This window comes from Oncorhynchus clarkii, unplaced genomic scaffold (genome assembly GCF_045791955.1).
Source record: "Oncorhynchus clarkii lewisi isolate Uvic-CL-2024 unplaced genomic scaffold, UVic_Ocla_1.0 unplaced_contig_11839_pilon_pilon, whole genome shotgun sequence".
In the NCBI taxonomy this organism is placed as follows: Eukaryota; Metazoa; Chordata; class Actinopteri; order Salmoniformes; family Salmonidae; genus Oncorhynchus; species Oncorhynchus clarkii.
The window spans coordinates 21,784-48,362 of NW_027258475.1; the positions used below are offsets into that span (position 1 = coordinate 21,784).

Below are 26,579 nucleotides of genomic sequence, written 5' to 3' on the forward strand. Positions count from 1 at the left end.
TGGTCTGGTCTAGCATACAGCTTGCTTTATCGGCTTGGGCTGGGTTTCTGTAAAACACTTTATGACAACAGTGACATCAGCATCCATAATGATCTGCATCTGTGTACCCTCTTTATGGTTACTAGGACAACGCTAGCCCTTCCACCCTGTGTCGTGCCTCTCTGGGTAGCACCTTACTGCTGGGTAGGAAGAGGTTGTCTGTGCTGCTGGTGGACTGCAGGAAAACAACGGGGCTGAGTGGAACTGTGAGAGGAGGAGAAGAGATGAAAGGATCAGATTTGACTCATCAAAGTAAGTGCTGTAGTTTAGTTTGAACAGATACAATAGATCTGCCCACTGGTATCTGTTACCAGGACAACCAGCAGAGTTCTGTTAGTTGACAGGAAGATAGACTGGTGGATATGGATGTTATGAATATCATAACACTGAAAAAGGATTCTGCCAATGAAAAGAGAGAAACCAATAGACCATATAAAACCTGGATGAAAGTTAGCATTAGAAAGAAAATTTCAAGATGATCCAATGTAAGGTGCTTGTTTTACAAAAACTTATCCTTAAAACATAATGGATATTACATTGCCTGTCCCAGTCAACCCCCCTATCTTTACAAGACTGTTGAACAGGCAAACTAAACTCTAGACACTGTTAATTTATTAACTAATACTGAGGAAAGCTGTGATCAGGCTTATAGGGAAGGACATTCAATAAACACAGCACTTAAAAATGACTGATTGGCTGAGAGAAATTGATGATGATAAAAATATTGTTTGGGCTGTTTTGTTAGACTTCAGTGCGGCTTTTGACATTATCGATCATAGTCTGCTGCTGAAAAAAAATGTATGGCTTTACACCCCCAGTTATGAAAACTTAGGACACTAAAGAGGCCTTTCTACTGAATCTGGAAACACCAAAAGAAAGATGCCCAGGGTCCCTGCTCAACCGTGTGAATGTGCCTTAGGCATGCTGCAAGGAGGCATGAGGACTGCAGATGTGGCCAGGGAAATAAATTGCAATGTCTGTACTGTGAGACGCCTAAGACAGCGCTACAGTGAGACAGGACGGACAGCTTATCGTCCTCGCAGTGGCAGACCACGTGTAACAACACCTGCACAGGATCGGGACATCCGACCATCACACCTGCGGAACAGGTACAGGATGGCAACAACAACTGCCCAAGTTACACCAGGAACGCACTATCCCTCCATCAGTGCTCAGACTGTCCTCAATAGGCTGAGAGAGGCTGGACTGAGGGCTTGCAGGCCTGTTGTAAGGCATGTCCTCACCAGACATCACTGGCAACAACGTCGCCTCTGGGCACAAACCCACCGTCACAAAAAGTCACGGTTTTGCCTCCAGGGGTGATGGTCGGTTTCGCGTTTATCGTCAAAGAAATGAGCATTACACGGAGGCCTGTACTCTGGAGCGGGATCGATTTGGAGGTGGAGGGGCCATCATGGTCTGGGGCGGTGTGTCACAGCATCATCATCAGAGGTTGTTGTCATTGCAGGCACTCTCAACGCTGTGCGTTACAGGGTACCCTTCCTGCAGGCTCATGTCAATGCCACCAGCCATACTGCTCGTTCTGTGCGTGATTTCCTGCAAGACCGGAAGGTAGCATCTCACTGCAAGTTCTGCCAAATCTGGTGCAGTCCATGAGGAGGAGATGCACTGCAGTACTTAATGCAGCTGGTGGCCACACCAGATTTTTTATTTATTTTAATTTTACCTTTATTTAACTAGGCAAGTCAGTTAAGAACAAATTCTTATTTTCAATGACGGCCAGTGGGTTAACTGCCTGTTCAGGGGCAGAACGACAGATTTGTACCTTGTGAGCTCGGGGATATGAACTTGCAACCTTTCGGTTACTAGTCCAACTCTCTAACCACTAGGCTACCCTGCCGTCCCAGATACTGACTGTTACTTTTGATTTTGACACATTATTATGTTGACACATTATTCCATTTCAGTTAGTCACATTTCTGTAGAACTTGTTCAGTTTATGTATGTTGTTGAATCTTATGTTCCAACAAATATTTACACATCTTAAGTTTGCTGAAAGTAAACGCAGTTGACAGTGAGAGGACATTTCTTTTTTTTGCTGAGTTTAGATTGGCGAGGGGGGAAACAATTTAATCAATTTTAGAATAATGCTGAAATGTAACAAAATATGGAAAAGGTGAAGGGGTCTGAATACTTAACGAATGCACTGTGTCTGTATGTATACTGAACCAAAATATAAACAGCAATTTCAACGATTTACAGTTCATATAAGTCAGTCATTGTAAATAAATAAATTAGGCCCTAATCTATGGACTTTACATGACTGAGGGGTGCAGCCATTGGTGGGCCCTGGAGGGCATAAGCCCACCCATTGCGGAGCCAGGCCCAGCCAATCAGAATTCGTTTTTCCCCACAAAAGGGCTTCATTACAAATAGAAATACAACTCGGGTGGCTGGTCTCAGATGCTGTGGGGATCCTGGGCTGGCGTCGTTATATGTGGTCTGTGGTTGTGAGGCCAGTTGGATGTACTGCCAAATTCTCTAAAATGACGTTGCAAGGTGGCTTCTGGTAGAGAATTGAACATTCAATTATCTGGTAACCGCTCTAGTGGATATTCCTTCAGTCAGCATGCCAATTGCATGCACCCTCAAAACTTGAGACATCTGTGGCATTGTGACAAAACTGCATATTTTAGAGTGGCCTTTTTCCCCGGCACAAGGTGCACCTGTGTAATAATCAAGCTGTTCAATCAGCTTCTTGATATGCCACACCTGTCAGGTTGATGGATTATCTTGGCAGAGAATAAATGTTAACTAACAGGGATGTAAAAAATTCTGCAATATTTTTTTCCCAGCTCATTAAACATCCAACCAACACTTTACATGTTGTTTTGAGAATGACACATTTTAATTTTCACCAAATCTGCTGCCTCAGTTTGTATGATGGCTATTTGCATTTACTCCAGAATGTTATGAAGAGTGTTCAGATGAATTGCAATTAATTACAAAGTCCCTATTTTCCATGCAAATGAACTGAATCCCCCCCAAAACTGGAAGCTTCAAAAGGAGGGTGGTGCTTGGAATCATTGTTCTTCATATGTCACCCACGGTTACCTGCAAGGAAACAGGTGCCGTCATCATTGCTTTGCACAAAAAGGGCTTCACAGGCAAGGATATAGCTGCCAGTAAGATTGCACCAAAATCAACCATTTATCGGATCATCAAGAACTTCAAGGAGAGCGGTTCAAATCAAATCAAATGTATTTATATAGCCCTTCGTACATCAGCTGATATCTCAAAGTGCTGTACAGAAACCCAGCCTTAAACCCCAAACAGCAAGCAATGCAGGTGTAGAAGCACGGTGGCTAGGAAAAACTCCCTAGAAAGGCCAAAACCTAGGAAGAAACCTAGAGAGGAACCAGGCTATGTGGGGTGGCCAGTCCTCTTCTGGCTGTGCCGGGTGGAGATTATAACAGAACATGGCCAAGATGTTCAAATGCTCATAAATGACCAGCATGGTTGAATAATAATAATAAGGCAGAAAAGTTGAAACTGGAGCAGCAGCACGGTCAGGTGGACTGGGGACAGCAAGGAGTCATCATGTCAGGTAGTCCTGGGGCATGGTCCTAGGGCTCAGGTACTCCGAGAGAGAGAGAGAGAATTAGAGAGAGCATATGTGGGGTGGCCAGTCCTCTTCTGGCTATGCCGGGTGGATATTATAACAGAACATGGCCAAGATGTTCAAATGCTCATAAATGACCAGCATGGTTGAATAATAATAATAAGGCAGAACAGTTGAAACTGGAGCAGCAGCACGGCCAGGTGGACTGGGGACAGCAAGGAGTCATCATGTCAGGTAGTCCTGGGGCATGGTCATAGGGCTCAGGTCCTCTGAGAGAGAGAGAGAAAGAGAGAATTAGAGAACGCACACTTAGATTCACACAGGACACCGAATAGGACAGGAGAGGTACTCCAGATATAACAAACTGACCCTAGCCCCCCCGACACATAAACTACTGCAGCATAAATACTGGAGGCTGAGACAGGAGGGGTCAGGAGGCCCCATCTGAGGACACCCCCGGACAGGGCCAAACAGGAAGGATATAACCCCACCCACTTTGCCAAAGCACAGCCCCCACACCACTAGAGGGATATCTTCAACCACCAACTTGCCATCCTGAGACAAGGCTGAGTATAGCCCACAAAGATCTCCGCCATGGCACAACCCAGACAGGATGACCACATCAGTGAATCAACCCACTCAGGTGACGCACCCCTTCCAGGGACAGCATGAGAGAGCCCCAGTAAGCCAGTGACTCAGCCCCTGTAATAGGGTTAGAGGCAGAGAATCCCAGTGGGAAAGAGGGGAACCGGCCAGGCAGAGACAGCAAGGGCGGTCCGTTGCTCCAGAGCCTTTCCGTTCACCTTCCCACTCCTGGGCCAGACTACACTCAATCATACGACCCACTGAAGAGATGAGTCTTCAGTAAAGACTTAAAGGTTGAGACCGACTTTGCGTCTCTGACATGGGTAGGCAGACCGTTCCATAAAAATGGAGCTCTATAGGAGAAAGCCCTGCCTCCAGCTGTTTGCTTAGAAATTCTAGGGACAATTAGGAGGCCTGCGTCTTGTGACCGTAGCGTATGTGTAGGTATGTACGGCAGGACCAAATCAGAGAGATAGGTAGGAGCAAGCCCATGTAATGCTTTGTAGGTTAGCAGTAAAACCTTGAAATCAGCCCTTGCTTTGACAGGAAGCCAGTGTAGAGAGGCTAGCACTGGAGTAATATGATCAAATTTTTTGGTTCTAGTCAGGATTCTAGCAGCCGTATTTAGCACCAACTGAAGTTTATTTAGTGCTTTATCCGGGTAGCCGGAAAGTAGAGCATTGCAGTAGTCTAACCTAGAAGTGACAAAAGCATGGATTAATTTTTCTGCGTCATTTTTGGACAGAAAGTTTCTGATTTTTGCAATGTTACGTAGATGGAAAAAAGCTGTCCTTGAAATGGTCTTGATATGTTCTTCAAAAGAGAGATCAGGGTCCAGAGTAACGCCGAGGTCCTTCACAGTTTTATTTGAGACGACTGTACAACCATTAAGATTAATTGTCAGATTCAACAGAAGATCTCTTTGTTTCTTGGGACCTAGAACAAGCATCTCTGTTTTGTCCGAGTTTAAAAGTAGAAAGTTTGCAGCCATCCACTTCCTTATGTCTGAAACACATGCTTCTAGCAAGGGTAATTTTGGGGCTTCACCATGTTTCATTGAAATGTACAACTGTGTGTCATCCGCATAGCAGTGAAAGTTAACATTATGTTTTCGAATAACATCCCCAAGAGGTAAAATATATAGTGAAGACAATAGTGGTCCCAAAACGGAACCTTGAGGAACACCGAAATATACAGTTGATTTGTCAGAGGACAAACCATTCACAGAGACAAACTGATATCTTTCCGACAGATAAGATCTAAACCAGGCCAGAACTTGTCCGTGTAGACCAATTTGGGTTTCCAATCTCTCCAAAAGAATGTGGTGATCGATGGTATCAAAAGCAGCACTAAGGTCTAGGAGCACGAGGACAGATGCAGAGCCTCGGTCCGATGCCATTAAAATGCCATTCAATTGTTGTGAAGAAGGCTTCAGGGCACCCAAGAAAGTCCAGCAAGTGCCAGGACCGTCTCCTAAAGTTGATTCAGCTGCGGGATCGGGGCACCACCAGTACAGAGCTCAGGAATGGCAGCAGGCAGGTGTGAGTGCATCTGCACGCACAGTGAAGCGAAGACTTTTGGTGTCAAGAAGGACAGCAAAGAAACCACTTCTCTCCAGGAAAAACATCAGGGACAGACTGATATTCTGCAAAAGTTACAGGGATTGGACTGCTGAGGACTAGTGCAAAGTCATTTTCTCTGATGAATCCCCTTTCCGAATGTTTGGGGCATCCGGAAAAAAGCTTGTCCGGAGAAGACAAGGTGAGCGCAACCATCAGTCCTGTGTCATGCCAACAGTAAAGCATCCTGAGACCATTCATGTGTGGGGTTGCTTCTCAGCCAAGGGTGTGGGCACACTCACAATGTTGCCTAAGAACACAGCCATGAATAAAGAATGGTACCAACACATCCTCGAAGAGCAACTTCTCCCAACCATCCAGGAACAGTTCGGTGACGAACAATGCCTTTTCCAGCATGATGGAGCACCTTGCCACAAGGCAAAAGTGATAACAAAGTGGCTCGGGTAACAAAACAACAGTATTTTGGGTCCATGGCCAGGAAACTCCCCAGACCTTAATCCTATTGAGAACTTGTGGTCAATCATCAAGAGGCGGGTGGACAAACAAAAACCCACAAATTCTGACAAAATCCAAGCATTGATTATGCAAGAATGGGCTGCCATCAGTCAGGATGTGGCCCAGAAGTTAATTGACAGCATGCCAGGGCGGATTGCAGAGGTCTTGAAAAAGAAGGGTCAACACTGCAAATATTGACACTGCATCAACTTAATGTCATTGTAAATAAAAACCTTTGACACTTATGAAATGCTTGTAAGTATACTTCAGCATTCCATAGTAACATCTGACAAAAATATCTAAAGACACTGAAGCAGCAAACTTTGTGGAAATTAATATTTTTAATTCTCAAAACTTTTGGCCACTACTGTAGGTCGCATTCTGTATCATACAGCTATTAAAGTTATATATTTAGAACTACCTGCTCGATTGGAATCCAGTGACGTCTGTGTCTTGAGTGTCCTAGAACTGTTTAGTTTTTTGTGTTCTGACGAAAACAGAATGAATAAATAAGTAGTGTAAACATTGTCAGTAATTACCAGGAAACTCTACAACATTTGTTTTAAAATCACACTGAGATTGTTAAAACTGGCCTTAGGTTATTGAGGGATCTGATTAGGATTTACCCTCGTAGCAAGGCCGTTTCATATGTGGAGGTTTCATTCGGGTCTCTATTTTAAAAAACACACTGTCTTTGGCAGGAGAAAGACCAGACTCAGAGGAACCAGAGCCAGGGACGTACAAACCAGCAAGAAGACACCAGTGTTCCCACTGTGGAAAGGGTTATAACCACTTAAATGAGCTTAAACGACACGAGAGAATACACACAGGGGAGAAGCCTTACCACTGTTCCCAGTGTGGAAAGGGTTTTAACGATTTGGGAAAGCTGAAACGACACGGGAGAATACACACAGGGGATAAGCCTTACCACTGCTCCCAGTGTGGAAGGCGTTTTAACGATTTGGGGAAGCTGGAACGACACGAGAGAATACACAGAGGGGAGAAGCCTTACCACTGCTCCCAGTGTGGAAAGGGTTGTAACGATTTGGGGAAGCTGAAACGACACGAGAGAATACACACGGGTGAAAAGCCTTACCACTGCTCCCACTGTGGAAAGCGTTTTAACGATTTGGGCAAGGTGAAACGACATGAGAGAATACACACAGGGGAGAAGCCTTACCATTGCTCCCACTGTGGAAAGTGTTTCAACCAGTTAGGGACCCTGAAACAGCACAAGGTAATACACACAGGGGAGAATCGTTACCACTGCTCCCAGTGTGGAAAGGGTTTTAACGATTTGGGGAAGCTGAAACGACATGAGAGAATACACACAGGGGAGAAGCCTTACCATTGCTCGCAATGTGAAAAGATGTATAGCGAGAAAGGACACCTGAAAGCCCATGAGAAAATTCACACAGGGGAGAAGCCTTACCAATGCTCCCAGTGTGGAAAGTGTTTCACCTGGGCAGGGTATCTGAAAAAACACGAAAGAATACACACAGGGGAGAAGCCTTACCACTGCTCCCAGTGTGGCAAGTGTTTCAACGGTGCAGGGGATCTGAAAAAACACGAAAGAATACATACAGGAGAGAAGCCTTACCACTGCTCCCGCTGTGTCAAGTGTTTTAACCAGTTAGGGGCCCTGAAACAGCACGAGAGAATACACACAGGGGAGAAGCCTTACCACTGCTCCCAGTGTGGCAAGTGTTTTAACCAGTTAGGGACCCTGAAACAGCACAAGATAATACACACAGGGGAGATGCATTACCACTCCTCCCAGGATGCAAAGCTTTTGCCCATTTAGGAAGCCTGAAATAACATGAGACACAGAGGAGAAGGCTTTACAGAAGATTAGATTTTGGGAAAACATATTACTCATAACAATCACTTAAACGTCATTAGAGAATCCACACAGGAGAGAGAAATTACTTCTCTTAGCATGTATATTGATATTTCACATCTCATTGACTCACAACTCATCAGAGAACATACACAGTGCTCCCATTGTCTTATATTGTTGACTGATAATGTGTTTACCTGTTTTTACCAGATGAAATTGCTTCTTCCAATTATTGAGTAACATGTACCTGTTAAGAAACTGACTGTTAGAACTGTTAAGGCTCCATGGATTGATGAGGAATTTAAAAACTGTATGTTTGAAAGAGTTGGGGCAAAAGGAGTGGCTAATAAGTCTGGCTGCACATCTGGCTGGCTGTTTTATGAACTGCAAATTGAGAAATGATGTGACCAAACTCAACAAAAATAATAAACTCATTAAGAAGCCAAGATCAATGATATAAAGAATGATGGAAAAAAACATCATGAAAGAAAAGCAGTGCAAGTATTGAATGTTGTAAAGTTAGTGTGGGAGAGGTGGAACAATTGTTACCGATCAATAATGACAAACCTCCTGGCATTGACAACTTAGATGGAAAGCTACTGAGGACAGTAGCTGACTCTATAGCCACTCCTATCTGTCATATTTTTAACATGAGCCTAGAGGAAAGTCTTTGTTTTCAGGCCTGGAGGGAAGCCAAATTAATCCACTACCTAGTCTGTCATGTACTGTCATGTTGTGTCTTGTCTCTGTCCTTTCCCTTCACCCTGTCTCCCTCTGCTGGTCGTTGTTAGGTTACCTTTCCACCCCCTCTTTCCCCCAGCTGTGCCTTGTCTCCTCCTAACCACCTCGTCACCCCTTTTCCCACCTGTTCCCTTTTTCCCTCTGATTAGTCCCCTATATCTCTCTCTGTTTTTGTTCCTGTCCTTGTCGGATTCTTGTTTGTTGTGTTTCATGCCTGAACCAGACTGTCGTCATGTTTGCTGTAACCTTGTCTTGTCCTGTCGGAATCTGCCGGTCCGTCTGAGCCTACCTATGTTTGGTAATTAAAGAAGCTCTGTTTAAGTTAATTCGCTTTTGGGTCCTCATTCACGCACCGTAACAGAAGAATCCGACCAAGAATGGACCCAGCGACTTCGGATCCTCTCCACTCAGCCGTCGGGATCCAGGGAGCGATGCTAGGCAGACACGAGCAGGAAGTGTCTGCTGCTCGACATGCCGTTGAGACCCTGGCCACCCAAGTCTCCAACCTCACAGAACAGGTTCACCATCTCCGCCTCGATCCACCGGCCACTTCCAGGGCTTTCGAATCTCCGGAGCCCAGAATCAATAACCCGCCGTGTTACTCTGGGGAGCCCACTGAATGCCGCTCGTTCCTCACCCAGTGTGATATTGTGTTTTCTCTCCAGCCCAACACTTACTCCAGGAGCACTGCTCGTGTCGCCTACGTCATATCTCTCCTTATTGGACGGGCTCGTGAGTGGGGCACGGCAATCTGGGAGGCAAGGGCTGAGTGTACTAACCAGTATCAGGACTTTAAGGAGGAGATGATACGGGTTTTTGATCGATCTGTTTTTGGGGAGGAGGCTTCCAGGGCCCTGTCTTCCCTATGTCAAGGCAATCGATCCATAACAGACTACTCTATTGAGTTTCGCACTCTTGCTGTCTCCAGTGGCTGGAACGAGCCGGCCTTGCTCGCTCGTCTTCTGGAGGGTCTCCGCGCAGAGGTAAAGGATGAGATTCTCTCCCGGGAGGTTCCTTCCAGCGTGGATTCCTTGATTGAACTCGCTATTCGCATTGAGCGACGGGTTGATCTTCGTCACCGAGCTCGTGGAAAGGAGCTCGCGCTCTCCGTCGCCCCCCTCTCCGCATCACTACCATCTTCCTCTGCCGGCTCGGGTGCTGAGCCCATGCAGCTGGGAGGTATCCGCATCTCGACTAAGGAGAGGGAACGGAGAATCACCAACCGCCTCTGTCTCTATTGCGGTTCCGCTGGTCATTTTGTCACTGCATGTCCAGTAAAAGGCCAGAGCTCGTCAGTAAGCGGAGGGCTACTGGTGAGCGCTACTACTCCTGTCTCTCCTTCAAGATCCTGCACTACCTTGTCGGTCCATCTACGCTGGACCGGTTCGTCAGCTTCCTGCAGTGCCTTAATAGACTCTGGGGCGGAGGGCTGTTTTATGGACGAGACCTGGGCTCGGGAACATGACATTCCTCTCAGACAGTTAAAGGAGCCCACGGCCTTGTTCGCCCTGGATGGTAGTCCTCTCCCCAGGATTCAGCGTGAGACGCTACCTTTAACCCTCACTGTTTCTGGTAATCATAGTGAAACCATTTCTTTTTTAATTTTTCGTTCACCTTTTACACCTGTTGTTTTGGGCCATCCCTGGCTAGTTTGTCATAATCCTTCCATTAATTGGTCTAGTAATTCTATCCTCTCCTGGAACGTCTCTTGTCATGTGAAATGTTTAATGTCTGCTATCCCTCCTGTTTCCTCTGTCTCTTCTTCACAGGAGGAGCCTGGTGATTTGACAGGGGTGCCGGAGGAATATCACGATCTGCGCACGGTGTTCAGTCGGTCCAGGGCCACCTCTCTTCCTCCACACCGGTCGTATGATTGTAGTATTGATCTCCTTCCGGGAACCACCCCCCCCCGGGGTAGACTATACTCTCTGTCGGCTCCCGAACGTAAGGCTCTCGAAGATTATTTGTCTGTAGCTCTTGACGCCGGTACCATAGTCCCCTCCTCCTCTCCCGCCGGAGCGGGGTTTTTTTTTGTCAAGAAGAAGGACGGGTCTCTGCGCCCCTGCATAGATTATCGAGGGCTGAATGACATAACAGTGAAGAATCGTTATCCGCTTCCTCTTATGTCTTCAGCCTTCGAGATCCTGCAGGGAGCCAGGTTTTTCACTAAGTTGGACCTTCGTAACGCTTACCATCTCGTGCGCATCAGGGAGGGGGACGAGTGGAAGACGGCGTTTAACACTCCGTTAGGGCACTTTGAATACCGGGTTCTTCCTTTCGGCCTCGCTAACGCTCCAGCTGTCTTTCAGGCATTAGTCAATGATGTCCTGAGAGACATGCTGAACATCTTTGTTTTCGTTTACCTTGACGATATCCTGATTTTTTTCACCGTCACTCCAGATTCATGTTCAGCACGTTCGACGTGTCCTCCAGCGCCTTTTAGAGAATTGTCTTTTTGTGAAGGCTGAGAAGTGCACTTTTCATGCCTCCTCCGTCACATTTCTCGGTTCTGTTATTTCCGCTGAAGGCATTAAGATGGATCCCGCTAAGGTCCAAGCTGTCATTGATTGGCCCGTCCCTAAGTCACGCGCCGAGCTGCAGCGCTTTCTCGGCTTCGCGAACTTCTATCGTCGTTTCATCCGTAATTTCGGTCAGGTGGCAGCTCCTCTCACAGCCCTTACTTCTGTCAAGACGTGCTTTAAGTGGTCCGTTTCCGCCCAGGGAGCTTTTGATCTCCTCAAGAATCGTTTTACATCCGCTCCTATCCTTGTTACACCTGACGTCTCTAGACAGTTCGTTGTCGAGGTTGACGCGTCAGAGGTGGGCGTGGGAGCCATTCTTTCTCAGCGCTCCCTCTCTGACGACAAGGTCCACCCATGCGCGTATTTTTCTCATCGCCTGTCGCCGTCGGAACGTAACTATGATGTGGGTAACCGCGAACTGCTCGCCATCCGGTTAGCCCTAGGCGAATGGCGACAGTGGTTGGAGGGGGCGTTCCTTTTGTCGTTTGGACTGACCATAGGAACCTTGAGTACATCCGTTCTGCCAAACGACTTAATGCGCGTCAGGCGCGTTGGGCGCTGTTTTTCGCTCGTTTCGAGTTTGTGATTTCTTATCGTCCGGGCTCTAAGAACACCAAGCCTGATGCTTTGTCTCGTCTCTTCAGTTCTTCAGTAGCCTCCACTGACCCCGAGGGGATTCTCCCTGAGGGGCGTGTTGTCGGGTTGACTGTCTGGGGAATTGAGAGGCAGGTAAAACAAGCGCTCACTCACACTCCGTCGCCGCGCGCTTGTCCTAGGAACCTTCTTTTCGTTCCCGTTCCTACTCGTCTGGCCGTTCTTCAGTGGGCTCACTCTGCCAAGTTAGCCGGCCACCCTGGCGTTCGGGGTACGCTTGCTTCCATTCGCCAGCGTTTTTGGTGGCCCACCCGGGAGCATGACACGCTTCGTTTCGTGGCTGCTTGTTCGGTCTGCGCGCAGACTAAGTCCGGTATCTCTCCTCCTGCCGGCCGTCTCAGGCCGCTTCCTATTCCTTCTCGACCGTGGTCTCACATCGCCTTAGATTTTGTCACCGGACTGCCTTCGTCAGCGGGGAAGACTGTTATTCTTACGGTTGTCGATAGGTTCTCTAAGGCGGCTCATTTCATTCCCCTTGCTAAGCTTCCTTCTGCTAAAGAGACGGCACAAATCATCATCGAGAATGTTTTCAGAATTCATGGCCTTCCGTCAGACGTCGTTTCGGACAGAGGTCCGCAATTCACGTCTCAATTTTGGAGGGAGTTTTGCCGTTTGATTGGGGCTTCCGTCAGTCTCTCTTCCGGCTTTCACCCCCAGTCTAACGGTCAAGCAGAACGGGCCAATCAGACTATTGGTCGCATCTTACGCAGTCTTTCTTTTCGTAACCCTGCGTCTTGGTCAGAACAGCTCCCCTGGGCAGAATACGCCCACAACTCGCTTCCTTCGTCTGCGACCGGGCTATCTCCTTTTCAGAGTAGCCTCGGGTACCAGCCTCCGCTGTTCTCATCTCAGTTCGCCGAGTCCAGCGTCCCCTCCGCTCAGGCTTTTGTCCAACGTTGCGAGCGCACCTGGAAGAGGGTCAGGTCTGCACTTTGCCGTTATAGGACGCAGACTGTGAGGGCTGCTAATAAGCGTAGAACTAAGAGTCCTAGATATTGTCGCGGTCAGAGAGTTTGGCTCTCCACTCAGAACCTTCCCCTTAAGACGGCTTCTCGCAAGTTGACCCCGCGGTTCATTGGTCCGTTCCGTATTTCTCGGGTCATTAATCCTGTCGCAGTTCGACTTCTTCTTCCGCGATACCTTCGTCGCGTCCACCCGGTCTTCCATGTCTCCTGCATCAAGCCCGTCCTTCGCGCCCCCGCTCGTCTTCCCCCCCCCCCCCCCCCCATCCTTGTCGAGGGCGCACCCATCTACAGGGTCCGTAGAATTTTGGACATGCGTCCTCGGGGCCGTGGTCACCAGTACCTCGTAGATTGGGAGGGGTACGGTCCTGAGGAGAGGAGTTGGGTTCCCTCTCGGGACGTGCTGGACCGTGCGCTGATCGAGGATTTCCTCCGTTGCCGCCAGGTTTCCTCCTCGAGTGCGCCAGGAGGCGCTCGGTGAGTGGGGGGGTACTGTCATGTACTGTCATGTTGTGTCTTGTCTCTGTCCTTTCCCTTCACCCTGTCTCCCTCTGCTGGTCGTTGTTAGGTTACCTTTCCACCCCCTCTTTCCCCCAGCTGTGCCTTGTCTCCTCCTAACCACCTCGTCACCCCTTTTCCCACCTGTTCCCTTTTTCCCTCTGATTAGTCCCCTATATCTCTCTCTGTTTTTGTTCCTGTCCTTGTCGGATTCTTGTTTGTTGTGTTTCATGCCTGAACCAGACTGTCGTCATGTTTGCTGTAACCTTGTCTTGTCCTGTCGGAATCTGCCGGTCCGTCTGAGCCTACCTATGTTTGGTAATTAAAGAAGCTCTGTTTAAGTTAATTCGCTTTTGGGTCCTCATTCACGCACCGTAACATAGTCATGTAAGACTGGAAGTAAGACTGGAACATAGTATCAACAGGAACTCTTAGTTCCCTTTATCCATCTGTTACCTAAAATATAGTTTCAACACACAGACATCTGACTTTGTACAGTTGACCTTTTCATGCACTTGCAAGGTGTCTACCACTGATTCTTTATCTCAAGCTAAAGCAAAACATGAATCATTGTACTTTTGTCATCACAGGTGTTCCTGTAATGTACAGATATCATCAAAGTTCTTACAAGTCAAATGACACACATCTCTGACACACACACTTATCCCACCAGACATGCCACCGGGGGTCTTTTCACAGTTCACAAGATTCCAGAACAAATTCAAGAAAGCGTACAGTATTATATAGGGCCCTTATTGCATGGAACTTCCTTCCATCTCATATTGCTCAAATAAATAGCAAACCTGGTTAAAAAAAAACAGATAAAGCAACACCTCTCCCCTATTTGACCTAGGTAGTTTGTGTGTATGCATTGATATGTAGGCTACGTGCGCCTTTTACAAAATGTATGTAGTTCTGTCCTTGAGCTGTTCTTGTCTATTGATGTTCTGTATTATTGTCACGCCATAGAGGTTTTTATTCTCTATTTTGGTTGGGCCAGGGTGTGACTCGGTTGGGAATTCCAGTTTATTTATTTCTATGTTTTCTATTTCTTTGTTTTTGGCGGAGTGTGGTTCCCAATCGGAGGCAGCTGTCTATCGTTGTCTCTAATTGGGAATCATACTTAGGCAGCCTTTTTCCACCTGTGTTTTTTGGGTAGTTGTTTTCTGTATAGTTGATTTGTCTTACAGAACTGTTCATTCTTCTCTTTGTTATTTTGTTCTAATGTTTTTTGATTAAATAAAAATCATGAACACTTACCACGCTGCGCTTTGGTCCATGCCCACCGACGAGAGACGTGACAATTGTGTGTCATGTTTTGTGTTGACCGCAGGAGGGGTAGCTGCTGCTTTTGCAACAGCTAATGGGGATCCTAGTAAAATACCAAATACCAAACTCTGTTGTTCTCTCTGAGCTCAGAAATAAAGAATCTTGGTTTGACTTGGACTCCAGCAGATCCTTATATTATAATATCCACTACAACTCACCCACAGATTGCTGTTTCATGATTGTCTCAATGAAGAGTTCCTCATTCCACTTTCCTGTGGGCTTTTACAAGCCTCCCACTGGTTGAATAAACATTGTTTCCACGTCAAATAAAAAAAAACATGCTTAACATTGATGAACCTTCACTATCTTCATCCCTAAACTAGCAACATTAACTATTGTCTATTGTTATTCTCAATGACATTCCTGGCCTTATGAAATCCTAGCTAAATACAATGTTCCCACCAGTTTTCATGTCTTTGGTTATGCAAACATTTGTTTATTAGATTATATTTCTCATTAAGATGAATATAGTTTTAATTCTGCATGGGTCACGCTTTGCTTTGGTCGTGTGGTCCCTTATGGGTCAATGATTTTAATTAGAATATAGCAATTATGCTCTCTCCTCAATCACTTACAGTTTCTTTGGAAAGTATTCAGACCCCTTGACTTTTAGGTTTAGGTCATCAGTAAAGGGGACATCTTAAATATTACAATGACCCTTTCAAAGACAGACATCCCCCGGACCTCCCCCTATAACTATTTTTAAAAGGGTAAAAATGATCTGTTTTCTATAGCATTAAGGTCAGGGCGTTGTGATGCCCACTCCAATACCTTGACTTTGTTGTCCTTAAGCCATTTTGCCACAACTTTGGAAGTATGCTTGGCATCATTGTCCATTTGAAAGACCCATTTGCGACCAAGCTTTAACTGACTGATGTCTTGAGATGTTGCTTCAATATATTCACATAATTTTCCTCACCCATGATGCCATCTATTTTGTGAAGTGCCCCAGTCCTTCCTGCAGCGAAGCACCCCCACAACGTGATGCTGCCACCTGTGTGCTTCACGGTGGGGATGGTGTTCTTCGGCTTGCAAGCATCCCCCTTTTTCCTCCGATCATAACGATGGTCATTATGGCCAAACAGTTCTATTTTTGTTTCATCAGACCAGAGGACACCTTCAGGCGTTTGGAAATTGCTGTCAGAAATATGTGTATAGGTGGCAGGGAAGTCAGGCGCAGGAGAGTCAAACGGAGTGTAAAATGGAGTCTTTTAATAATGTCCAAGTAACATGCTCCATAACACTAAATAGAAACATGAATATAAACAAATATGGGTACGAAGACCCGTCGCGCACCTATACAAAAAAAAAACACTACACTGACAATAAACAATCTGACAAAGACATGAGGGGAAACAGAGGGTTAAATACACAACAGGTAATGAATGGGATTGAAAACAGGTGTGTGGGAAGACAAGACAACTGAAAAATGGAAAATGAAAAATTGATCAATGATGGCTAGAAGACCGGTGACGTCGAACGCCGAGCACCGCCCGAACAAGGAGAGGCAACGACTTCGGTAGAAGTCGTGACAGTACCCCCCCCCCCCCCCCGACGCGCGGCTCTAGCAGCGTGTCGACACCGGCCTCGGGAACGACCCGGAGGGCGAGGTGCAGGGCGATCCGGATGGAGACGGTGGAATTCTGATAACATGGAAGAATCTAACACGTCCTCCACCGGAACCCAGCATCTCTCCTCCGGCCCGTAACCCTCCCAGTCCACGAGGTACTGAAGGCCCCTCGCCCGACGTCTCGAATCCAAAATGGATCGAACAGAGTACGCCGGGACCTCCTCGATGTCTAGAGGAGGCGGAGGAACATCACGCACTTCAGCCTCCTGGAGCGGGCCAGCCACCACCGGCCTGAGGAGAGACACATGGAACGAGGGGTTAATACGGTAATTAGTGGGCAGTTGTAACCTATAACATACCTCGTTCACTCTCCTCAGGACTTTAAACGGCCCCACAAACCGCGGACCCAGCTTCCGGCAGAGCAGGCGGAGGGGCAGGTTTCCCAGCTTCCGGCAGAGCAGGCGGGGGGGTAGGTTTCGGGTCGAGAGCCAGACCCTGTCCCCTGGTGCGAACACTGGGGCCTCACTGCGGCGACGGTCTGCGCCAATTTTCTGGCGCCTTATGGCACGCTGAAGGTGGATGTGGGCTGCCTCCCAGGTTTCCTCAGCGCGCCGAAACCAATTGTCCACCGCAGGGGCCTCGGTCTGGCTCTGATGCCAAGGAGCCAGAACCGGCTGATACCCTAATACACATTGAAAAGGAGTAAGGTTAGTGGAGGAGTGACGTAGCGAGTTCTGAGCCATCTCTGCCCAACTTGCCGAACTTCGCCCTCTCCCCCGGCCGATCCTGGCATTAAGACCGCAGAAACCTACCCACATCCTGGTTAACTCTCTCCACCTGCCCATTACTCTCGGGGTGAAAACCTGAGGTAAGACTAACCGAGATCCCCAGACGCTTCATGAACGCCTTCCAGACCCTTGATGTGAACTGAGGACCCCGATCAGACACTATATCCTCAGGCACCCCATAGTGCCGGAAAACGTGTGTAAACAGGGCCTCTGCAGTTTGTAAGGCCGTAGGGAGACCGGGCAAAACCGATCCACAACGACCAGGATCGTGGTGTAACCCTGTGAAGGTGGAAGATCAGTCAAAAAATCCACCGACAGGTGCAACCACGGCCGTTGAGGAACTGGTAGAGGTTGTAGCTTACCTCTGGGCAGGTGTCTAGGAGCCTTGCACTGGGCGCACACCGAGCAGGAAGAAACATAAATCCTCACGTCCTTAGCTAAAGTGGGCCACCAGTACCTCCCATCAAGACAGCGCATCGTCCGACATATCCCAGGATGACCAGAGGAGGGTGACGTGTGAGCCCAATAGATCAATTGGTCGCGGACAGCAGACGGAACGTACAGACGACCAGCTGAACACTCAGGGTGAGAGGGCTCTGCACGTGACGCCCGCTCAATGTCCGCGTCCAGCTCCCACACTACAGGCGCCACCAGACACGAAGCTGGGATTATGGGAGTGGGATCCATGGATCGCTCCTCTGTGTCATACAGCCGAGACAATGCGTCTGCCTTAACGTTCTGGGAGCCTGGTCTCTAAGAAAGAGTAAACACAAAACGAGTGAAAAACATGGCCCACCTTGCCTGGCGAGGATTCAATCTCTTTGCCTGCCGGATGTACTCCAGATTGCGGTGGTCAGTCCAGATGAGAAAAGGGTGTTTAGCCCCCTCAAGCCAATGCCTCCACACCTTCAAGGCTTCTACGACAGCTAACAGCTCTCGGTTCCCCACATCTTAGTTTCGCTCCGCCGGGCTGAGCTTCTTCGAAAAGAAAGCACAGGGGCGAAGCTTCAGTGGCGTACCCGAACGCTGAGAGAGCACTGCTCCTATCCCAGCTTCGGATGCGTCCACCTCCACTATGAATGGCAAAGAGGGATCCGGATGAGCCAACACAGGCACCGAGGTAAACAGAGTCTTCAGGTGCCCAAAAGCCCTGTTCGCCTCAGCCGACCACTGCAAGCGCACCGGGCCCCCCTTTAGCAGTGAGGTAATGGGAGCAGCCACCTGACCAAAACCCCGGATAAACCTCCGGTAGTAATTGGCAAACTCCAAAAAACGCTGCACCTCCTTTACCGTGGTTGGAGTCGGCCAATTACGCACGGCTGTAATGCGGTCGCTCTCCATCTCCACTCCTGAAGTGGAAATCCGATGCCCTAGGAAGGAGATGGATTGTTGGAAGAACAAGCATTTCTCAGCCTTGACATATTGATCATGCTCCAACAGGCGACCAAGCACCCTGCGCACCAGGGACACATGCTCGGCTCAAGTAGCGGAGTATATCAGAATATCATCGATATACACCACTACACCCTGCCCGTGCAGGTCCCTGAAGATCTCATCTACAAATGATTGGAAAACTGATGGAGCATTCATCAACCCATATGGCATGACAAGGTACTCATAATGACCTGAGGTGGTGCTAAATGCCGTCTTCCACTCATCACCCTTCCGAATACGCACCAGATTGTACGCACTCCTGAGATCCAATTTTGTGAAAAAACGTGCCCCGTGCATTAACTCAATAACTGTATTGATCAGAAGTAGCGGGTAACTAACTATATTTCACTGTTATTTTATTAAGACCTCGATAATCAATGCACGGGCGTAAACCGCCATCCTTTTTTCACAAAAAAGAAACTCGAAGAGACGGGTGAAATGGATGGCTGAATGAACCCCTGATGCAGGGATTCAGAGACACATGTCTCCATAGCCTCCGTTTCCGCTTGCGACAGGGGATACACGTGACTCTTGGGATATGCAGCGTCTACCAGGAGATCTATCGCACAATCCCCCCGTCGATGGGGTGGTAATTGAGTCGCCTTCTTTTTACAGAAGGCGAGAGCCAAATCGGCATATTTGGGGGGAATGCGCACGGTGGAGACCTGGTCTGGACTTTCCACCGTAGTAGCACCAACGGAAACCCCTAAACACCTACCTGAGCACTCTCGCGACCACCCCGTGAGAGCCCTCTGTGGCCAAGAAACAGTGGGGTTATGGCAAGCTAACCAGGGTAGGCCTAGCACCACAGAATACGCAGGAGAATCAATAAGGAAAAGACTAATCTTCTCCTTGTGACCCTCCTGCGTTATCATACACAAAGGTGTGGTTACCTCCCTGATAAACCCTGACCCTAATGGTCGACTATCTAAGGCATGAATAGGGAAAGGCATATCCACAGGAACAATAGGGATCCCTAAACTATGAGCTAAACTTTTATTAATAAAATTCCCAGCCGCACCTGAATCTACTAGCGCCTTATACTGGGAATGCAGGGAAAAATCAGGAAAAGAGACCGAGACTAACATTAGTGTAACAGAGGGCTCTGGATGAGAATGGTTCCTACTCACCTGGGGTGATGCCAGAATGCCCTGCCTGCCTTCTCTATTCCCAGAGGAAGCAACCCGGCACCGGCCAGCAGTGTGCCCTCTGCGACCATGAATGGTGCTCCAGCGGGAACCCCCTCCGGTCTCCCTGCGCACCATCCCTCCCAATTCCATAGGTTCGGGAGAGAGGGTGCGGGAGGATGGAACAACCAGACCCCGATCTAGACGTCCACGAGTAGCCAGCATGTTGTCCAGCCTGATGGACATGTCCACCAGCTGGTCGAAGGTGAGGGTGGTGTCTCTACAGGCCAGCTCCCGACGGACGTCCTCGCGTAGACTACAACGGTAATGGTCGATCAGGGCCCTGTCGCTCCATCCAGCGCCGGCAGCCAAGGTCCTAAACTCCAAAGCAAACTCCTGTGCACTCCTCGTCTCCTGCCTCAGATGATAGAGGAGCTCACCCGCTGCTTTGCCTTCAGGTGGATGGTCGAATACTATCCGGAATTGGCGGGTGAACTCCTCAAAATGGTCCAACGCCGCATCCTCCCTTCTACACACAGCGCTGGCCCATTCCAGGGCTTTCCCGGTGAGGCATGAGACGAGGGCGTAACTCTTCTCACGGTCAGATGGTACTGGGGAGGCCGTGGCCAGATACAAGTTCAGCTTAAGGAGGAAACCCTGGCAGCCGGCAGTATCTCCGTTGTATCCCGTGGGTAGGGCTAAATGGATCTTCGGTTCCGGAGAGGAAAAATCGTTCAAGGGAGATTCCGGTTGTGGTGGTGGTGGCGCTGGAGAAACTCCCTGTCACTCCCAGCGATCCATATTCTGGACAATGCGATCCATGACAGAGCTTAAACAGTCAATCTCCTCCGCTTGTTCCCGAACGCGTTCCTCCACCTCCATGAGCGTAGTGTCCTCTCCTGCTGACTTCATATATAGTGGTCAGAGATTCTGTCAGAAATATGTGTATAGGTGGCAGGGAAGTCAGGCGCAGGAGAGTCAAACGGAGTGTATTGTACATTTGTACAATTGTACAAGTTCTCCCACTTAAAAAGATGAGAGAGGCCTGTAATTTACATCATAGGTACACTTCAACTATTACAGACAAAATGAGGGAAAAAATCCAGAAAATTACATTGTAGGATTTTTTATGAATTTATTTGCAAATTATGGTGGAAAATAAGTATTTGGTCACCTACAAACAAGCAAGATTTCTGTCTCTCACAGACCTGTAACTTCTTCTTTAAGAGGCTCCTCTGTCCTCCACTCGTTACCTGTATTAATGGCACCTGTTTGAACTTGTTATCAGTATTAAAGACACCTGTCCACAACCTCAAACAGTCACACTCCAAACTCCACTATGGCCAAGACCAAAGAGCTGTCAAAGGACACCAGAAACAAAATTGCGACATACAGCTCGAACAAAATTGCGTCATCATAGGTACACTTCAACTATGACAGACAACCACTAGTCATGAGTGCACACGATTTGGTTTCAGTTGAAGTGATCTATTTGAAGATATTTCTGTCAGAGTTGACATTGTAGGGGATAGGCTGGCTAGCCGGGTCCTCCATATTACTTCACAGCCTGTAAAAAAAACTATTCTGACATGACTTCGGCATTCTTTGGAATTCTGATCGGTTTTATGTACTGGAAAAATAGAAAAGAGAGGTGTAACTTTGCATTGGGACTTGTGATGCTATACTAATGCAGATCCATATGTTACATGTGGTTACATTTAGTTACCTTCACTTTAAGGGAGTTGTATGGCCACATTTAGATGTGAAAAAATAACAGACAGAGAAAACCATTTCTATTCTAACAGTATTTGGGTCATTCTTGAGCTCTGGTAATATTTCAGTCCCACTGACTGATTTTGTATATAAATTGAAATGTCCAGTATAATGAATTGAAATAAATATAGAATTAATTTAAACTTTATTAATTACAAAATCATATATTTTTGTATATGTCCCCCAGGCGTTTCAATTCATTTTTACTTGGGAAAGGTTCTATGATATTCGCCAGGTTACCTAACAGAACCCTGATTCTATGATATTTACCAGGTTACCTAACATAACCCTGATTCTATGATATTCACCAGGTTACCTAACAGAACCCTGATTCTATGATATTTACCAGGTTACCTAACAGAACCCTGGTTCTATGATATTTACCAGGTTACCTAACAGAACCCTGATTCTATGATATTCACCAGGTTACCTAACAGAACCCTGATTCTATGATATTTACCAGGTTACCTAACAGAACCCTGATTCTATGATATTCACCAGGTTACCTAACAGAACCCTGATTCTATGATATTTACCAGGTTACCTAACAGAACCCTGATTCTATGATATTCACCAGGTTACCTAACAGAACCCTGATTCTATGATTTTTACCAGGTTACCTAACAGAACCCTGATTCTATGATATTTACCAGGTTACCTAACAGAACCCTGATTCTATGATATTCACCAGGTTACCTAACAGAACCCTGGTTCTATGATATTCACCAGGTTACCTAACATAACCCTGATTCTATGATATTCACCAGGTTACCTAACAGAACCCTGATTCTATGATATTCACCAGGTTACCTAACAGAACCCTGATTCTATGATATTCACCAGGTTACCTAACAGAACCCTGGTTCTATGATATTCACCAGGTTACCTAACAGAACCCTGATTCTATGATATTCACCAGGTTACCTAACAGAACCCTGGTTCTATAATATTCACCAGGTTACCTAACAGAACCCTGATTCTATGATATTCACCAGGTTACCTAACAGAACCCTGATTCTATGATATTCACCAGGTTACCTAACAGAACCCTGATTCTATGATATTCACCAGGTTACCTAACAGAACCCTGGTTCTATGATATTCACCAGGTTACCTAACATAACCCTGATTCTATGGTATTCACCAGGTTACCTAACAGAACCCTGATTCTATGATATTCACCAGGTTACCTAACAGAACCCTGGTTCTATGATATTCACCAGGTTACCTAACATAACCCTGATTCTGTGATATTCACCAGGTTACCTAACAGAACCCTGATTCTATGATATTCACCAGGTTACCTAACAGAACCCTGGTTCTATGATATTCACCAGGTTACCTAACAGAACCCTGATTCTATGATATTCACCAGGTTACCTAACAGAACCCTGTTTCTATGATATTCACCAGGTTACCTAACAGAACCCTGGTTCTATGATATTCACCAGGTTACCTAACATAACCCTGGTTCTATGATATTCACCAGGTTACCTAACAGAACCCTGGTTCTATGATATTCACCAGGTTACCTAACATAACCCTGATTCTATGATATTCACCAGGTTACCTAACAGAACCCTGGTTCTATGATATTCACCAGGTTACCTAACAGAACCCTGGTTCTATGATATTCACCAGGTTACCTAACATAACCCTGATTCTATGATATTCACCAGGTTACCTAACAGAACCCTGATTCTATGATATTCACCAGGTTACCTAACTAAATTCTATGATATTCACCAGGTTACCTAACAGAACCCTGATTCTATGATATTCACCAGGTTACCTAACAGAACCCTGATTCTATGATATTCACCAGGTTACCTAACAGAACTGATTCTATGATATTCACCAGGTTACCTAACAGAACCCTGATTCTATGATATTCACCAGGTTACCTAACATAACCCTGATTCTATGATATTCACCAGGTTACCTAACAGAACCCTGATTCTATGATATTCACCAGGTTACCTAACAGAATCCTGGTTCTATGATATTCACCAGGTTACCTAACATAACCCTGATTCTATGATATTTACCAGGTTACCTAACAGAACCCTGATTCTATGATATTCACCAGGTTACCTAACAGAACCCTGGTTCTATAATATTCACCAGGTTACCTAACAGAATCCTGGTTCTATGATATTCACCAGGTTACCTAACAGAACCCTGATTCTATGATATTCACCAGGTTTCCCAACAGAACCCTGATTCTATGATATTCACCAGGTTACCTAACAGAACCCTGGTTCTATGATATTCACCAGGTTACCTAACAGAACCCTGGTTCTATAATATTCACCAGGTTACCTAACAGAACCCTGATTCTATGATATTCACCAGGTTACCTAACAGAACCCTGGTTCTATAATATTCACCAGGTTACCTAACAGAACCCTGATTCTATGATATTCACCAGGTTACCTAACAGAACCCTGATTCTATGATTTTCACCAGGTTACCTAACAGAACCCTGATTCTATGATATTCACCAGGGTACCTAACAGAACCCTGATTCTATGATATTCACCAGGTTACCTAACAGAACCCTGATTCTATGATATTCACCAGGTTACCTAACAGAACCCTGATTCTATGATATTCACCAGGTTACCTAACAGAACCCTGGTTCTATAATATTCACCAGGTTACCTAACAGAACCCTGATTCTATGATATTCACCAGGTTACCTAACAGAACCCTGATTCTATGATATTCACCAGGTTACCTAACAGAACCCTGATTCTATGATATTCACCAGGTTACCTAACAGAACCCTGGTTCTATGATATTCACCAGGTTACCTAACATAACCCTGGTTCTATGATATTCACCAGGTTACCTAACACAACCCTGGTTCTATGATATTCACCAGGTTACCTAACAGAACCCTGGTTCTATGATATTCAACAGGTTACCTAACAGAACCCTGGTTCTATGATATTCACCAGGTTACCTTTCACACATGGAAGACAAACATGTACTTAGATGTGAAGATGGGAGCGACTATGTCCCTTATATAGGAAGTGGAGTCGTCTGCTATTAGCTGTTGCTTGACAGATATTGTTTGATTGGATCTCCCTAGACTCCGCCCCTAACGAGGCTTATAATATCATAGAACAGGGGTTATGTTAGGTAACCTTAAGTTTCGTGTCCTACTATGCTAATGTATCTGTATTAAATGGCCCATAACTTTAACACTAGCAGAGATCCTGGAACTAATATACCCTTAAAGTATATTATATTCAACAATATATATAAAAAACGAAACATTTATATTTTCAATATTTATATTTTCCATATTAATAAATGAATGTAAGAAATGTATGAATGAAATCAAAATACAAGTGAAATGCTTACAGTGAAATACTTACTTACAAGCCCTTAATTAACCAACAATGCAGTTTTAAGAAAAATAAGTGTTATGTATAAAAATACAAATAATTAATATTAAAGAGCAGCAGGAAAATAACAGTAGCGAGGCTGTAGACAGGTATTACCAGTACAGAGTCAATGTGGAGGCTATATACAGGTATTACCAGTACAGAGTCAATGTGGAGGCTGTAGACAGGTATTACCAGTACAGAGTCAATGTGGAGGCTGTAGACAGGTATTACCGGTACAGAGTCAATGTGGAGGCTATATACAGGAGGTACCAGTACAGAGTCAATGTGGAGGCTGTAGACAGGTATTACCAGTACAGAGTCAATGTGGAGGCTATATACAGGAGGTACCAGTACAGAGTCAATGTGGAGGCTGTAGACAGGTATTACCAGTACAGAGTCAATGTGGAGGCCATATACAGGAGGTACCAGTACAGAGTCAATGTGGAGGCTGTAGACAGGTATTACCAGTACAGAGTCAATGTGGAGGCTATATACAGGAGGTACCAGTACAGAGTCAATGTGGAGGCTATATACAGGAGGTACCAGTACAGAGTCAATGTGGAGGCTGTAGACAGGTATTACCAGTACAGAGTCAATGTGGAGGCTATATACAGGAGGTACCAGTACAGAGTCAATGTGGAGGCTGTAGACAGGTATTACCAGTACAGAGTCAATGTGGAGGCCATATACAGGTATTACTGGTACAGAGTCAATGTGGAGGCTGTATACAGGTATTACCAGTACAGAGTCAATGTGGAGGCTGTAGACAGGTATTACCAGTACAGAGTCAATGTGGAGGCTATATACAGGTATTACCAGTACAGAGTCAATGTGGAGGCTGTAGACAGGTATTACCGGTACAGAGTCAATGTGGAGGCTATATACAGGTATTACCGGTACAGAGTCAATGTGGAGGGTATATACAGGTATTACCGGTACAGAGTCAATGTGGAGGCTAAATACAGGAGGTACCAGTACAGAGTCAATGTGGAGGCTATATACAGGAGGTACCGGAACAGAGTCAATATGGAGGTATATACAGGAGGTACCGGAACAGAGTCAATGTGGAGGGTATATACAGGAGGTACCGGTACAGAGTCAATGTGGAGGGTATATACAGGAGGTACCGGAACAGAGTCAATGTGCGGGGACACAGGTAAGTCGAGGAAAAATACTACTCCTATTACAGATCCAAGTGGTAAAGATTCATATGACATCCATTGTTGAAGGACTGTAGCATCTAATGATGAAACATGTAGCATCTCCACAGAGGAGCTCTGTCATGATTGTAGCAGGTTTACTAACAAGTTACTTATATTAGCTGTGTTGACTTTAGCTAATATGGTGACAACGATGTAGGCTGTGTGTAGCAGATATGAAATGGTTTGGTTTGGAAAGGTTTTAACTCCTGGTCACCTACAGCTGATGTGTTGTGCATTGACGTCCACAAGCGAAGGGAAAAGGTGAGCGAATTGATGTGAGAGGAAATACAACGTGGCAGTTGTGAAAGTGAACTGTGTTTACGCATCATCAGGGGTGAATTCATTCAGACGATTCTGTTGCATGTGATGCATTTGGTCTATTGTTTACAGTATGATTTGTATCGTATAGAGCGTGGCTTTAAGGGAAAAGTATGGTCACATCTAATAAAAACGAATGTG

The 26,579-nt window shown here is 46.3% G+C and overlaps 1 protein-coding gene across 1 annotated transcript in view; it reads left to right on the top strand.

The window, feature by feature from the left end:
* The window catches only part of LOC139397093 (zinc finger protein 665-like), a 53,766-nt gene that overhangs the window by 16,493 nt on the left and 10,694 nt on the right, over positions 1-26,579 (top strand). The window contains exons 4-6 of the mRNA XM_071143959.1: positions 126-291; positions 6,984-7,998; positions 10,633-10,642. Coding sequence (XP_071000060.1) covers positions 126-291; positions 6,984-7,998; positions 10,633-10,642 — 1,191 coding nt within the window. The remainder of the gene's footprint in view (positions 1-125; positions 292-6,983; positions 7,999-10,632; positions 10,643-26,579) is intronic.